Raw genomic sequence first — 15,836 nt, 5'->3', positions numbered from 1 at the left:
ACGATTTTAAAGAGGGTCTGAAATGCATAAAGCATTTTAAAATTGAAATTCCTCAATATTTGATTTTGAACGATCAACTGAAGTGAGTAGCTTCACACAAACATGCTGTTGAGGAGGGGGAGGGTTTGCAGGACATACATTTTAATATTTTTAAAAGTCAATAAAAAGTAAGACGTTTAGGAAGAAAACCAAAAAAAGGGGAAAAATACAAACCATATATTATTTTGTCTGTCGTTCTATATTCCTAACAAGTCCCAGGAATAATGTAAATATAAATTACCTCTTAAACGTTTAGTGAAGTGTTAAGAGAAACACGAGTTATGTAATGAAGTATAAAAATTGCAGGAAGCAACTTTAGAAGAAGCTACTATTTGTTTATTGAGAAAGGCACAGAAAATACTTCAAATAAACTGATAATGTGCAATTTTGATTTGGTATAAATATTTGAAATGGGAGATTAAAAATTGAGAGTAGAATGAAGTTTGTTTCCCACTATTTAATTGGGAACTAAAATAATTCAACACTGAGATAAGAGCAGGAATTAATATCGTGGAGAATGTTTGAAAGAAAAATTAGAAACAAAATTCACAAATTAACATCTTTACATTAACATACTGTATTAGTAAACATTTCCAAGTCAGTCTGCTTGGTTCTCCTGTCCAGGAGGAAAGATGAATGTTTATTTCTGTTAAATCATAGTTTTTTCCTGCTTTTTGTTTTTAAACTCGGTGGGCAAATTATGCATGTGTTTTTCCGCACTTGCGAATAAGTGATTCATTTCTGACATATTACATGGGGGACTGTGCTGGTTCAAGAAGACAACGTTTATTAGTGGAAGTGATTGAAGTTGGAAATACAGATACCTGTGTTTGTTCAATTCTTTTTAATACGGTGAATTAAAGAACTACAGCACTTTATATTTGCTGGTTGTCTGGTTGCATTGTGATTAATATTCTAATCACTTATGTGGACCTACAGCACGTCAGCGGCATAGGAAAGCCGCTGCTCCTGCAGCCATTGCTATAGTGACATGGGAGATGGGCTAGTACGTTGAAAACTTTAACATTAATACAAATTGCACAAATAGATGTGCCTCTTTCAGCTCACCTTGGGCTTTTGAATAGTTTGTCGATGCATAACCACGTAACTGTGACGTTTCTGAAGTTTAAATGCATTATTTTGCAGTTCTTTCATATCCCAGTCATTTCAGACAAGTAATTTTTTTTTTTTTTTTTTAAGTCTGTATATGACGAACAAAAAACTTATAATTAATTCTACCGTAAACAAACTTGCAGAATGGGCAAGTAAAATGACAAACGAATTTCAATATTGATAAGTGTGAGGTGCTGCATTTTGGTAGGAGGAATAAAGAGGCGACCTACTGCTTGGAAAATAAAAGTCTAAATCGAGTAGAGGTGCAAAGGGATCTCGGGGTATAGATTCACAAATCATTAGAAGTAGCAACGCAGGTTAAAAAAGCCATAAAAAAGTGCAAATAAAACACTGAGGCTTCATTTCTTTGGGAACCTGTGCAGGGAGACAGAGGAAAGGGAAGCAAGGATAGAAGCAAAAGACAGGAAGGAGAAAAGCAAAAGTGGCAGTCAGAGAAATCAAGGGTGTAAAACAAATATGGCCACAGGAAATAATAATTCTAAAAGGTCTAAGAGTGTTAAAGAAAAACAAGCCTGAAGGCTTGGTGTCTTAATGCGAGGAGTATTCGTAATAAGGTGGATGAATTAGCTGCGCAAATAGATGTAAACGGATATGATATAATTGGGATTACGGAGACATGGCTCCAGGGTCACCAAGGCTGGGAATTCAACATCCAGGGGTATTCAATATTCAAGAATGACAGGCAAAAAGGAAAAGGAGGTGGGGGAGCATTGTTGGTTAAAGAGGAGATTAACAATAGTAAGGAAGAATATTAGCTCTGATGATACGGAATCTGTATGGGTAGAGCTGAGAAATACCATGGGGCAGAAAACGTTAGTGGGAGTTGTATACAGACCCCGAAACAGTAATACTGAGGTTGGGGATGGCATTAAACAGGAAATTAGAGACGCGTGCAAGAAGGGCACAGCAATTATCATGGGTGACTTTAATCTACATATAGATTGGGCTAACCAAATTAGTAACAATACTGTGGAGGAGGAATTCCTAGAGTGTATACGGGATGGTTTCCTGGACCAATATGTCGAGGAACCAACTAGAGATCAGGCCATCTTAGACTGAGTGTTATGTAATGAGAAAGGATTAATTAGCAATCTTGCGCGAGGCCCCTTGGGGAGGAGTGATCATATGATCGAATTCTTCATTAAGACGGAGAGTGAAGTATTTGACTCTCAGACTAGGGTCCTGAATTTAAATGAAGGAAACTACGATGGTATGAGGCACGAGTTGGCTAGGATGGATTGGGGAATGTTACTTGAAGGGTTGATGGTGGATAGGCAATGGCAAACATTTAAAGATCACATGGATGAACTACAGAATTTGTTCATCCCTGTTTGGCATAAAAATAAAACAAAAAAGGTGACTCAACCGTGTCTAACAAGGGAAATTAGGGATAGCATAAGATCCAAGGAGAGGACATATAAATTGGCCAGAAAAAGCAGCAAGCCTGAGGATTGGGGGCAGTTTAAGATTCAGCAAAGGAGGGCAAAGGGATTAATTAAGAGTGGGAAAAGAGAGTATGAGTGTAAGCTTTCAGGGAACATAAAAACTGACTGTAAAAGCTTCTATAGATATGGGAAGAGAAAAAGATTGGTGAAGTCAAGTGTAGGTCCCTTGCAGTCAGAATCAGGGGAATTTATAATGGGGAACAAAGAAATGGCAGACCAATTAAATACATACTTTGGTTCTGTCTTCACAAAGGAGGACACAAATAACCTCCCAGAGATGCCGAGGAACATAGGGACCAACGAGAGGGAGGAACTGAATGAAATCAGTATTTGTAGGGGAAATGGTGTTAGGGAAATTGACGTGATTGAAGGCCGATAAGTCCCCAGGGCCTGATAATCTACATCCTAGGGTACTTAAGGAAGTGGCCCTAGAAATAGTAGATGCATTGCTGGTCATCTTCCACAATTCTATACACTTTGGAACAGTTCCCATGGATTGGAGGATAGCTATTGTAACCCCACTATTTAAAAAAAGGAAGTAGAGAGAAAACAGGGAATTATAGACCGGTAAGCCTGACATCGGTAGTGGGGAAAATGCTAGAGTCCATTATAAAAGATGTAATACCAGAGCACTTGGAAAATAGTGACAGGATCAGACAAAGTCAACATGGATTTACAAAAGGTAAATCATGCTTGACTAATCTACTGGAATTTTTTTTTTGAGGATGTAACTGGTAGAATAGATAAGGGAGAACCAGTGGATCAGAACCTACATCAGAATGCTGTTCATAGACTACAGCTCAGCATTCAACACTATCGTCCCCAACAAGCTGGCCACCAAACTCTTGGCCTGAACACTTCCCTCTGCAACTGGACCCTGGACTTCCTAACAAACAGACCCCAGTCTGTCAAATTAGGTAACCACACCTACCCCCCCACTGACCCTGAACATGGGGGCCCTGCAAGAGTGTGTGCTGAGCCCCCTCCTCTACTCCCTCTTCACCCACAACTGTGTGGCTGTTCATGGTTCCAGCACCATCATCAAGTTTGCGGATGACACCACGGTAGTAGGCCAGATCACCAACAACAATGAGTCAGCCTACAGGGAGGAGGTCCAGCATCTCGTGAAGTGGTGCGCCGATAACAACCTGGCCCTTAACATCAAGAAAACCAAGGAAATCATTGTGGACTTCAGGAAGTCCAAAGGCGGAAGTCACACCCCCATCCACATCAATGGGGCCGTGGTGGAAAGGGTGGACAGCTTTAAGTTCCTCGGAGTCCACATCACGGAAGACCTCTCCTGGTCCCTCAATACCTCCTCTCTGGTGAAGAAGGCCCAGCAGCGCCTATATTTCCTAAGGAGGCTGAAGGGATGTAACCTGTCACCCCTGATCCTCTCTAACTTTTACCGCTGCACAATAGAGAGCATCCTGACAAACTGTATCACAGTATGGTATGGCAGCTGTAGCTACTATGACCGGAAAGCCCTGCAGCGGGTAGTCAAAACTGCCCAACGCATTACCGGCACCCGGCTACCGACCATAGAGCATATATACCAGAAACGCTGTCTACGGAGGTCACAGTCCATCATCAAAGACCCGACCCACCCCAGCCTGTTCGCCCTCCTGCCATCTGGGAGACGCTACAGATGCATTCGCACCCGTACGACCAGATTTAGGAACAGCTTCTTTCCCAGGGCTGTCATCCTACTGAACTCCACAAAGAAACTCTAAAGCCTGCACATCTGCCAATGCACTTTATTATGGTTATGCTTATGTTAATATACTACAAGCCAAATGTATGTTGAATGTTTAAACGTCTCAATCCAAATGTACACTCTTGGGAGCCGCAAGCCTACATTTCGTTGTACTGCACTTATGCACTAACAATGACAATACAAGTTGATTTGATTTGGATGTGGTGTATTTGGACTTTCAGAAGGCTTTCGATAAAGTTCCGCATAAGAGATTAGCGTGTAAAGTTAAGGCACATGGGATTGGGGGCAAGGTACTGACTTGGATAGAGAACTGGTTGGCAGACAGGAAGCAAAGAGTTGGAATTAACGGGTCTTTTTCCGAGTGGCAGGCAGTGACGAGTGGGGTGCCGCAGGGATCGGTGCTAGGACCCCAGTTATTCACAATATATATTAATGATCTAGACGAGGAAACTAGATGTAATATCTCCAAGTTTGCAGACGACACAAAGCTGGGTGGGCATGTGCGCTGTGAGGGGGGATGCAGAGAAACTCCAGTATGATTTGGACAGGTTGGGTGATTGGGCAGATGCAGTATAATGTGGATAAATGCAAGGTTATCCACTTTGGTGGCAAAAACAGGAAGGCAGATTATCTGAACGGCAATAGATTGGGAGAAGGGGAAGTGCAACGAGACCTCGGTGTCCTTGTGCACCAGTTGCTGAAGGTAAGCATGCAGGTGCAGCAGGCGGTTAAGGCGGCAAATGGTATGTTGGCCTTCATAGCGAGAGGATTCAAGTACAAGAGCAAGGATGTCTTGCTGCAGTTGTACAGGGCCTTGGTGAGACCACACCTTGAGTATTGTGTGCAGTTTTGGTCGCCTTATTTGAGGAAGGGTGTTCTTGCCATGGAGGGAGTGCAGCGAAGATTCACCAGACTGATACCTGGGATGGCAAGAATGATGTATGGAGAGAGATTGGGTCGATTCGGCTTATAAACACAAGAGTTTAGAAGAATGAGAGGGGATCTCATTGAAACTTATCTAGTCTGTCTAGTCCTGTTAGAATTTTATAAGAACATAAGTAGGAGCAGGAGTAGGCCATACAGCCCCTCGGGCCTGCTCCGCCATTCAATAGGATCATGGCTGATCCGAACCTAGACTCACGTCCACTTTCCTGCCTGCTCCCCGTAACCCCTAATTCCCTTATCAGCTAGGAAACTGTCTATCTGCGTATTAAATTTATTTAATGTTGCAGCTTCCACAGCTCTGAGGTAGCAAATTCCATAAATTTACTATCCTGAGTGAAGAAGTTTCTCCTCATCTCAGTTTTGAAAGGGCAGCCCCTTATTCTAAGATTATGCCCCCAAGTTCTAGTCTCACCCATCAGTGGAAACATCCTCCCCGCATCCACCCGATCAAGCCCCCTCACAATCGTATATGTTTCGATAAGATCGCCTCTCATTCTTCTGAATTCCAATGAGTAGAGGCCCAACCTACTCAACCTTTCCTCATAAGTCAACCCCCTCATCTACGGAATCAACCGAGTGAACCTTCTCTGAACTGCCTCGAGAGCAAGTATATCTTTTCTTAAATATGGAAACCAAAACTGTATGCAGTATTCCAGGTGTGGCCTTACCAGTATCCTGTATAACTGAAGCAAGACTTCCCTGCTTTTATACTCCATCCCCCTTGCAATAAAAGCCAAGATTCCATTGGCCTTCCTGATCACCTGCATACTAACCTTCTGTGTTTCATGCACCAGGACCCCCAGATCCCTTTGTATTGTAGCACTTTGCAGTTTCTCTCCATTTAGATAATAACTTGCTCTTTGATTTTTTCGGCCAAAGTGCATAACCTCACACTTTCCAACATTATATTCCATCTGCCAAATTTCTGCCCACTCACTTCGCCTGTCTATGTCCTTTTGCAGGTTTTTTATGTCCTCCTCACTCACTGCTTTCCCTCCCATCTTTGTATCGTCGGCAAACTTGGATACGTTGCACTCGGTCCCCTCCTCCAAATCGTTAATATAGATTGTAAAGAGTTGGGGTCCCAGCACTGACCCCTGCGGAACACCACTGGTTACTGATTGCCAACCTGAGAATGAACCATTTATCCCCACTCTCTGTTTTCTGTTAGATAGCCAATCTTCCACCCATGCCAATATATTACCCCCAATCCGGTGATGTTTTATCATGTGCAGTAATCTTGTGTGGCACCTTGTCAAATGCCTTTTGGAAGTCCAAATACACCACATCCACTGGTTCCCCTTTATCCACCCTGTTTGTTACGTCCTCAAAGAATTCGAGCAAATTTGTCAAACATGACTTCCCCTTCATAAAACCATGCTGACTGTCTGATTAAATTATGCTTATCCAAAAGTCCTGTTACTGCTTCCTTAATAATGGACTCCAACATTTTACCAACCACAGATGTTAGGCTAACTGGTCTATAGTTTCCAGCCTTTTGTCTACCTCCCTTTTTAAATAAGGGCATTACATTAGCAGTTTTCCAATCTGCTGGGACCTTTCCTGAATCCAGGGAGTTTTGGAAAATTACCAATGCATCCGCAATCCCTATCGCTACTTCTCTCAAGACCCTAGGATGCAAGCCATCAGGTCCGGGGATTTATCCGCCTTAAGTCCCATTATCTTACCGAGTACCATCTCCTTAGTGATTTTAATCGTGTTTAGCTCCTCCCCCCCCCTATAGCCCCCTGTTTGTCCAGTGTTGGGATATTTTTAGTGTCCTCTACTGTAAAGGCCGATACAAAATATTTGTTCAGCGTATTTGCCATCTCCATGTTCCCCACTACTAATTTCCTGGTCTCGTCCTCTAAGGGACCAACATTCACTTTAGCCACCCTTTCTTTTTATATAACTGTAGAAACTCTTGCTATCTGTTTTTATATTTTTTACTAGTTTACTTTCATAATCTATCTTCCCTTTCTTAATTAATCTTTTAGTTATTCTTTGCTGGCTTTTAAATGCTTCCCAATCTTCTATCCTCCCACTAGATTTGGCTACTTTATATGCCCTTGTTTTCAGTCGGATACTGTCCTTCACTACTTTACTTAGCCACGGATGGCTGTCTTTTCTTTGACGCCCCTTTTTCCTCAGTGGAATATATTTTTCTTGAAAGTTGTGAAATATCTCCTTGAATGTACACCACTGCTCATGTACCGTCTTACACCTTAATCTATTTTCCCAGTCCACTTTAGTCAACTCTGCTCTCATACCGTCATAGTCTCCTTTATTTAAGCTTAGTACGCTGGTTTGAGATCCAACTCTCTCACCCTCCAACTGAATTTGGAATTCAACCATGTTGATGCAGGAAGGATGTTCCCGATTGCAGGGGAGTCCAGAACCAGGGGTCACAGCCTAAGGATACGGGGTAAGCCATTTAGGACAGAGATGAGGAATTTCTTCACCCAGAGAGTGGTGAACCTGTGGAATTCTCTGCCAAAGGCGGCAGTTGAGGCCAATTCATTAAATATATTCAAGAATGAGTTAGATATATTTCTTAAGGCTAAAGGGATCAAGGGATATGGGGCGAAAGCAAGGACAAGGTACTGAATTTGGATGATCAGCCATGATCTCATTAATTGACAGAACAGACTCGAGGGGCCAAATGGCCTACTCCTGCTCCTATCTTCTATGTTTCTATAGGAATAGAATTGAAAAGCAGAGAAGTTCTGTTAAACTTATATAGAACCTTGTCTGACTGTCTCACGATTTGAGACGGTGGGGTGACACTACAGCATTACTGTATATATGCTTTTAAGTGGTTGTTGCGGCAAAAGTTGTTTTAAAATATTCTCACGGACGAAAGGGTCACACTCAAAGGAGTTCGCAGCCTGCTCAGTATGAACAAAAATTAGAGGGAACATTGGTGTGCAGTCAATATATCCATCTCGAATCTCTCCGGCTCAGAGTCATTGAGCTGGAGTGCGAGTTGGAGACACTCCAACACATAAGGGAGGTGGAAAGAGTATCTGGACAGTTTGCTCCAGACTGAGGTCACACTTTGTAGAGAGGTGCAGGTTCAGAACAGGGTTGGTGTGACCAATAGCGTGCAGAGTATGGGGAACCCAGGCAAGAAAAGGAATGAGGATCCACAGAAACTGACCTATCCAACAGGTACAATGTACTTTCTGCTGTGAATATAAGGATAAAGACTGTCAGAAGGACAGCCAGAATGCAGACCATGGCACTTTGGAGCAGGAGGCAGTCGTATGGGGGAGGAGGAGGAAGCGTAATGTGGTAGTTGTAGGTGATTCTATAATTAGGGGGACAGATAGCATCCTTTGTAAGCATCGTGAGTCCTGCATGGTATGTTGCCTACCTGGTGCTAGGGTGAGGGACATCTCGAACTGGTTTGAAAGGATATTGGAGAGGGAAGAGGAGGATTCCGTCGTTGAGGTCCATGTTGGGACCAACATAGGGAAGAGTTGACAAGAGGTCCTGTTTGGGGAGTACCATGAACTATGAGCTAAATTAAAGAACAGGACCTCAAGGGCTATAATCTCTGGATTATTACCTGAGCCATGTGCAATTTGGCATCAGGATAAGCTGATTAGGGAAGTGAACACGTGGCTAAAGGAGTGGTGCGGGAAAGAGGAGTTCCATTTCATGGGGCACTAACACCAGTATTGGGACAGGAAGGAACTGTACTGTTGGGACGGTCTCCACCTGAACTGGTCTGGGACCAGGGTCCTAATGGAAAGGATAAGTAGGGCGGTCACAAGGACTTTAAACTAGTAAATGGGGGTGGAGGGGCAGAGGGCTCAGGTGGAACTTGTAGTACAAATAGTAGTTCAAAAATAAACAAAAGGGAAGAGACTAGAGTAACAAATCAGAAATTGCACTTTAGGCACTACATGTAAAGGGATAACTAAAAGATGTAAAGTGATTAAACCAGGAGCGAGAAATACTGTAAGTAAAACATTGGAGCTGAAGGACAGGCTAGGGTGTGTGGCCCAAATAAGCGTTCTTTATACAAACGCACGGAGTCTAAGGAATAAACTGAATGAACTGCATGCGCAAATTAAAATTGGAGGGTATGACATGGTAGCCATTACTGAGACAGTCAAGACTGGGAACTAAACATGCCAGGTTATAAGGTCTACAGGAAACATAGGGAAAATGGCAGGGGGCGGGGGGGGGGTGTAGCCTTCGTGATTAAGGATGAAATTACTTCAATGATGAGAGGATATAACGAGAGGTAAGCAGGCAGTGGAGACTTTATGGGTAGAATTAAGAAATAGGAAAGGATTTAAGAGTGTAGTGCAAGTTGTGCATCGGCGTGCTGGTAGCAGCTGTGAAGTGCTAGATTGGTTTTAATGGGGGATTTTAACTTTCATATAGATTGGGATAAGCAGACGAGCACCTGTCAGAAAGGTAATGAATTTCTTGAGCGCGTCCAGGATAGTTTTCTGCAACAATGGGGCATGCCATATTAGATTTCATGAGTAATGAGCCAGATTTAGCTAACAGCCTAATTGTGCATGAACATTTATCCAATAGCAATCATAATATGATCGAGTTCAACATAGCGGTTGAAAGGGAGAAACGCGAAACAGCTTCTAAGATTCTAGATTTGGGTAAGGCCGACTTCAGCAGGATGAGACAGAGACTGTCCACAGTAAACTGGGCAAATCTGTTAATGGGTAAAACGACAGATGATCAGTGGGGGGATACAGAGCCAGTTTATACCCGAGGGGGAAGAGCTCCACTTGCCATAAAAGAAAGCCCTGGACGACTGAAGAGGTAAGGGACAGCATAACAATAAAAGCAAAAGCATATAAAAATGCAAAAAACAGCACAAATCCTGGCGAATGGGAAAGATACAAAGAACAGGGGTCACAGTTTTTGAATAAGGGGTCAGCCATTTAGGACTGAGATGAGGAGAAATTTGTTCACTCAGAGGAAGCAGGGACCGGGTACTGAATTTGGATGATCAGCCATGATCGCATTGAATGGCGGAGCAGGCTCGAGGGGCCGAATGGCCTACTCCTGCTCCTATCTTCTATGTTTCTATGCGGTAAATCTTTGCAATTCTCTACCCGAGGGGGCTGTGGATGCTCTGTCGTTGAGGATATTCAAGACAGAGATCGATAGATTTGTGGATACTAAAGGAATCAAGAGATATGGGGATAGTGCAAGAAAAAGTGGAGTTGAAGGTAGATGATCAGCCATGATCTTACTGAATGGCAGAGCAGGCTCAAGGGGCTGAATGGCCTACTCCTGCGCCTATTTATGTAACAGCAAAGGGCCACGAAAGAGATAATAAGAGGGAGTATGAAAAGAAACTTGCAAGGGCTATCAAAATTAACAAAGAATTTTAACAATTATATTAGGAAAAAAGAGGGTAGTCAGGAGCAATAGCAAAATACTGCAGATGCTGGAAATCCAAAATAACAACAGAAAATGCTGCAAAAACTCAGCAGGCCAGGCAACATCCGCGGAGAGAAATTAGAATCGACGTTTCGGGTCTAACCCTTTTTCAAATTCGGGTTAGACCCGAAACGTCGATTCTAATTTCTCTCCACGGATGTTGCCTGGCCTGCTGAGCTTTTCCAGCATTTTCTGTTGTTAGTCAGGAGCAATGTTGGCCCCTTAAAAACTGAAAGCGCTGATATTGTCAATGATAATAAGGAAATGGCGGCCATGCTGAATAATTATTTTGCGACAGTATTTACAGTAGAGGAAGATGATAGCATGCCAGAAATCCCAAGGAAACAATAAAATTAACACAAGTAAAATAACAGTAATGAAGGGAATAATGGCACTAAAGAGTGACAAATCCCCAGGACCAGATGGTTGCCATCCAAGGGTTTTAAACGAAGTAGGTGAGCACATTGCAGATGTCCTAACTATAATCTTCCAAAGTTCTCTCTATTCAGGAACAGTTCCTTTAGATTGGAAAATTGCACACGTCACTGCTATTTAAGAATGGCGAGAGAGGGAAACTAGGGAATTAGAGACCAATTAGCCTAACATCTGTTGTCGGGAAACTGCTAGAGTCTATATTTAAGGATAGGGTGACTGAACACCTCAAAAATTCTCAGTTGATGAGAGACAGCATGGATTTGGGAAAGGTAGGTCATGCCTGACAAACCTGGTTGAATTTTTTGACGAGGTGACTAAAGTAGTGGACAGGGAATGTCTATGGATGTTATTTATATGGACCTCCAGAAGGCATTTGATAAAGTACCACATAAGAGTCTGTTAACTAAGGTAGAAGTCCACGGAATGGAGGGCAAATTATTGACCTGGTTAGGAAATTGGCTGAGCGGCAGGAAACGGAGTAGGGATAATGGGTATGTATTCTAATTGGCAGGATATGACTAGTGGTGTCCCGCAGGGATCTGTGTTGGGGCCTCAACTATTGACAGCATTTAACGACTTCGATGATGGCATAGAAAGTCATATCCAAATTTGCCGATGACACAAAGGTAGGCAGCATTGTAGGCAGTGTAGATGAGAGCATAAAATTACAAAGGGATATTGATAGATTAAGTGAATGGGCAAAACTGTGGCAAATGGATAGTCATCCACTTTGGACCTAAAAAAGGATAGAACAGGGTACCTTCTAAATGATGAAAAGCTATAAACAATGGATGTCCAAAGAGACTTGGGGGTCCAGGTACATAGGTGAAAATATCATGAACAGGTACAGAAAATAATCAAAAAGGCTAATGGAATGCTGGCCTTTATATCTAGAGGACTAGAATACAAGGGGTAGAAGTTATGCTGCAGCTACAAAGCCCTGGTTAGACCACACCTGGAGCACTGTGAGCAGTTCTGGGCACCACACCTTAGCAAGGATATATTGGCCTTGGAGAGTGTGCAGCGTAGGTTTACCACGATACCCGGACTTCAAGGGTTGGTACGAGGAGAGATTACACAAATTAGGGTTTAAGTTTTAAAGGTATTAAGGAGAGCAAATAGGGTAGAGAGAAACTATTTCCACTGGTTGGGGATTCCAAGACTAGTGGGCATAGTCTAAAAATTAGAGCCAGGCTGTCAGGAGTGAAATTTGGAAACACATACACACACACACAAAGGGTGGTAAAAGTTTGGAACACTTCTGCAAACGGCAATTGATGTTAGATCAATTGTTAATTTTAAATCAGAGATTGATAGCTTGTTAACTAAAAGGTATTAAGGGATATGGGCCAAAGGCGGAGTTAGGTCGCAGATCAGCCATGATCTCATTGAATGGCGGAGCAGGCTCGAGGGGCTCAATGGCCTTCTCTTGTTCCTAGGGCCATGAGAAAACTCACTTTTCTGTGAAAGGGTGAGCTAAATAGGTCGAACGGCTCTCTCATCTGTGTTTATTTTTGTGAAAACGACTGCATTGGTTCGTTGGAGCTGAACCCCCAAAAGATTAATGCCTCAAATCCGTCTAAAACGGCAAGTACGAAAAAAAATCTCCAAATAAATCGGTGCTGAAATATGGTAGATGTGCAAGCGTCCAACACTGGTGAGCTAGAAATTCAACTTCTCACACAGGAGCTGTTCAATCCAGTAAAAAGCATCTCACTGCATTTGAAGGTTGCTGGATTCATCACCCTGCCCCTGACCATGCGACTTCCCAGATTTTCATGAAAATAATCTAGTGGCTCCCAAATGAAAATCGCTGAGTACAGTATTTTATTTCTTGGTTGCCACATACTCTGGATCGCACCCCACGAAGAGCGGATCACTGCAATGCAAATGATTCTGGGATAGAGGACGCAGTTCCACTACATTGCAAGACGGAAAATTAAAACTTTCCAAACCTCCATTTATTAGGACATCTGGTTGCAATTATTATTACAGGAATCACAACTCGCAGATTTAACCAGGTTACAATTTGACTTAAAAAACGCTAGATTTTAATACCTTGTACTTGAACACTTTCGCCTTCCCAAACGTCACACCAAATAAAATAAATAGAAATAGATCTGCGATCGCGAATTGTTGGTTTCTCCTACCTGTTACTGGGTTTATGGCAGAGTCTCCCAAAAACCATGTGCAATTTTAATATATAAAATATTGTACATGGTGCAACTTGAAAGTTTAAAACTAACATCGAGTCGCGGGGGTGGGGTGAAGCACTTTGAAAGATAAGAAAAACGTCGCACGCTTTTTTTTGCAACTGCTCACAAAACAGGCACTCGTTTGTTGTTTAAATACACCGGGAAATTTATCTCGCTTGTGCATGCATGAATGTGTTTTTGCATAAAACTCTGGGACTCCTCCGTCTGCTAGCAGCCCAGGAGGAACAGAATCGTTGCATTATTTTTTAACGCCACCCACCCCGACTCGCGGGATTACGAATCCGACCCAGGGGATTTAACTAATTCGCACAGAGCCTTCTTCGGCCGGACGGGCGCCGGGTATTAACCCTGCCCGAGCTCTCCTCGCTTACCTTGCGCCAAGAGCGCGGTTACCCAAATAACCACCGCCGTCATCCGCTTCGCCATCGAAACTCCACAATGCAGCACCAAGAAATACATGGAGAGGAGGAGGAGGAGGGGAGGTGGTGGTGGGAAAGGCGGGGGAAGGAGAGAGAAAGTCAAAAGCGGCTTCTCTTCTCTTCACTCGCTCGGGCTGCGAGCCGCACGCGTTGTCTTCAGCGGTTCGCTTTTTCTGGCGTCACCATCCTCCAGCAGCGCTCGCGCCACGCCGCGCGAAGCTCACAGAGCAGGTCAGCGCGAGCCAGCGAGCAACGGACGAAACAATAACCACCACCGCCAAACGCCCAACCTGATCACCGGAAACAGTCCCCAACAGTTTGATTGATCGATGCCACGGCCAATCGCCACCCGCTCTTGGGGCGGGATCAACAGAACCGTCCAATGGGAATGTTAATGAGAAGGCGGGCTGCTTCCGGCTGGGCGAAGTTAGACTGTACAGTCAATAATGCTTTGTTTGTCTGAAGGGAAAGGTGAGAGCTGTCGAGTTACCGTGAATGGAAAGAGAGTGAACAACGGCTCCAACAAATATCACATTAATGATTAAGTCTGTAAACTGTCCATTTTATGTGTCCAAAAGTATCGACACCCGAGTTCACACCTAATGACGGAAACCAGGTTTCTGTGTTCATTCAGATTTTCATGACGAGAAACTGTTTCTGACTTGAATTTGTCAAATATACAACATTTTATGACTGTCAGTTATTTCCTAGCGTATCCCCGACCCCGGTCAGTCCTGTTAAAACCCAGGAAACAAGAAAATAAAAACACCAGTGTGTTAGCCGATCTGAAGCGACACTTTTGAGTCCCAGTACCGGGTTCGGCGGAAGAACTGGGGTTTGCAGGTTGGAGGATCAGCACTTAGTAAGGACTTGCATTTCTACAACGCCTTTCACCACTTAAGGACGACCCAAAGCACTTTACAGTAAGTGTTGTCACTGTTGTAATACTGGAATAGCAGCCGGAAAAGTCAGGAGAGTGGGCAACAGAAAGCAGTTGAATATTTTATATCAGTCTTTACAGTAGAAGACACAAAGAATATCCCAACACCAGACAAACAGGGGGCTAAAGGGGGGAGGAGCTAAACACGATCAAAATTACTAAGGAAGTGGTACTCGGTAAAATAATGGGACTCAAGGCGGATAAATCACCTAGACCTGATGGCTTACATCCTAGGGTCTTGAGGGAAGTGGCGGTAGGGATTGTGGATGCATTGGTAATAATTTTCCAAAACTCCCTGGACTCGGCAAAGGTCCCGGCAGACTGGAAAACTGCTAATGTAACACCCTTATTTAAAAAGGGCAGTAGACAGAAGGCTGGAAACTATAGACCGGTTAGCCTAACATCTGTGGTAGGTAAAATTTTGGAGTCCATTACTAAGGAGACAGTAACAGGACATTTGGATAATCATAATTTAATAGGACAAAGTCAGCATGGTTTTATGAAGGGGAAGTCATGTTTGACAAATTTGCTGGAGTTCTTTGAGGAAGTAACATATAGGGTGGATAAAGGGGAACCAGTGGACGTAGTGTATTTAGACTTCCAAAAGGCATTTGACAAGGTGCCACACAAAAGATTATTGCTTAAGATAAAAAATCACAGGATTGGGGGTGATATTCTGGCATGGATAGAGGATTGGCTATCTAACAGAAGGCAGAGAGTTGGGATAAATGGTTCATTCTCAGACTGGCAATCAGTAACTAGTGGTGTTCCGCAGGGGTCAGTGCTGGGTCCCCAACTCTTTACAATCTATATTAACGATTTGGAGGAGGGGACCGAGTGTAACATATCAAAGTTTGCAGATGATACTAAGATGGGAGGGAAAGTAGTGAGTGAGGAGGACATAAAAAACCTGCAAGGGGACATAGACAGGCTAAGTAAGTGGGCAGAGATTTGGCAGATGGAATACAATACTGGAAAGTGTGAGGTTATGCACTTTGGCAGGAAAAATCATAGAGCAAGTTATTATCTTAATGGCAAGAAACTGGAAAGTACTGAAGTACAAAGGGATCTGGGGGTCCTGGTGCACGAAACTCAAAAGGTTAGTATGCAGGTGCAGCA

The 15,836-nt window shown here is 43.3% G+C and overlaps 1 protein-coding gene across 2 annotated transcripts in view; it reads right to left on the bottom strand.

Moving 5' to 3' along the window:
- The window catches only part of ptk7b (protein tyrosine kinase 7b), a 359,270-nt gene extending 345,180 nt beyond the window's left edge, over window positions 1-14,090 (bottom strand). The window contains exon 1 of one of the 2 annotated variants that reach the window (XM_085998043.1): window positions 13,730-14,090. In XM_085998043.1, the coding sequence (XP_085854169.1) occupies window positions 13,730-13,817 (88 nt within the window). In that variant the 5' untranslated portion in view covers window positions 13,818-14,090. The remainder of the gene's footprint in view (window positions 1-13,729) is intronic. The other variant, XM_085998042.1, reaches the window with a different exon arrangement.
- Between the last annotated feature and the right edge of the window lie 1,746 nt (window positions 14,091-15,836).

This window comes from Somniosus microcephalus, chromosome 9, assembly GCF_052327205.1.
Source record: "Somniosus microcephalus isolate GS21.2 chromosome 9, FLI_Smic_1.0, whole genome shotgun sequence".
In the NCBI taxonomy this organism is placed as follows: Eukaryota; Metazoa; Chordata; class Chondrichthyes; order Squaliformes; family Somniosidae; genus Somniosus; species Somniosus microcephalus.
This window is presented reverse-complemented; position numbering and strand designations above follow the sequence as displayed.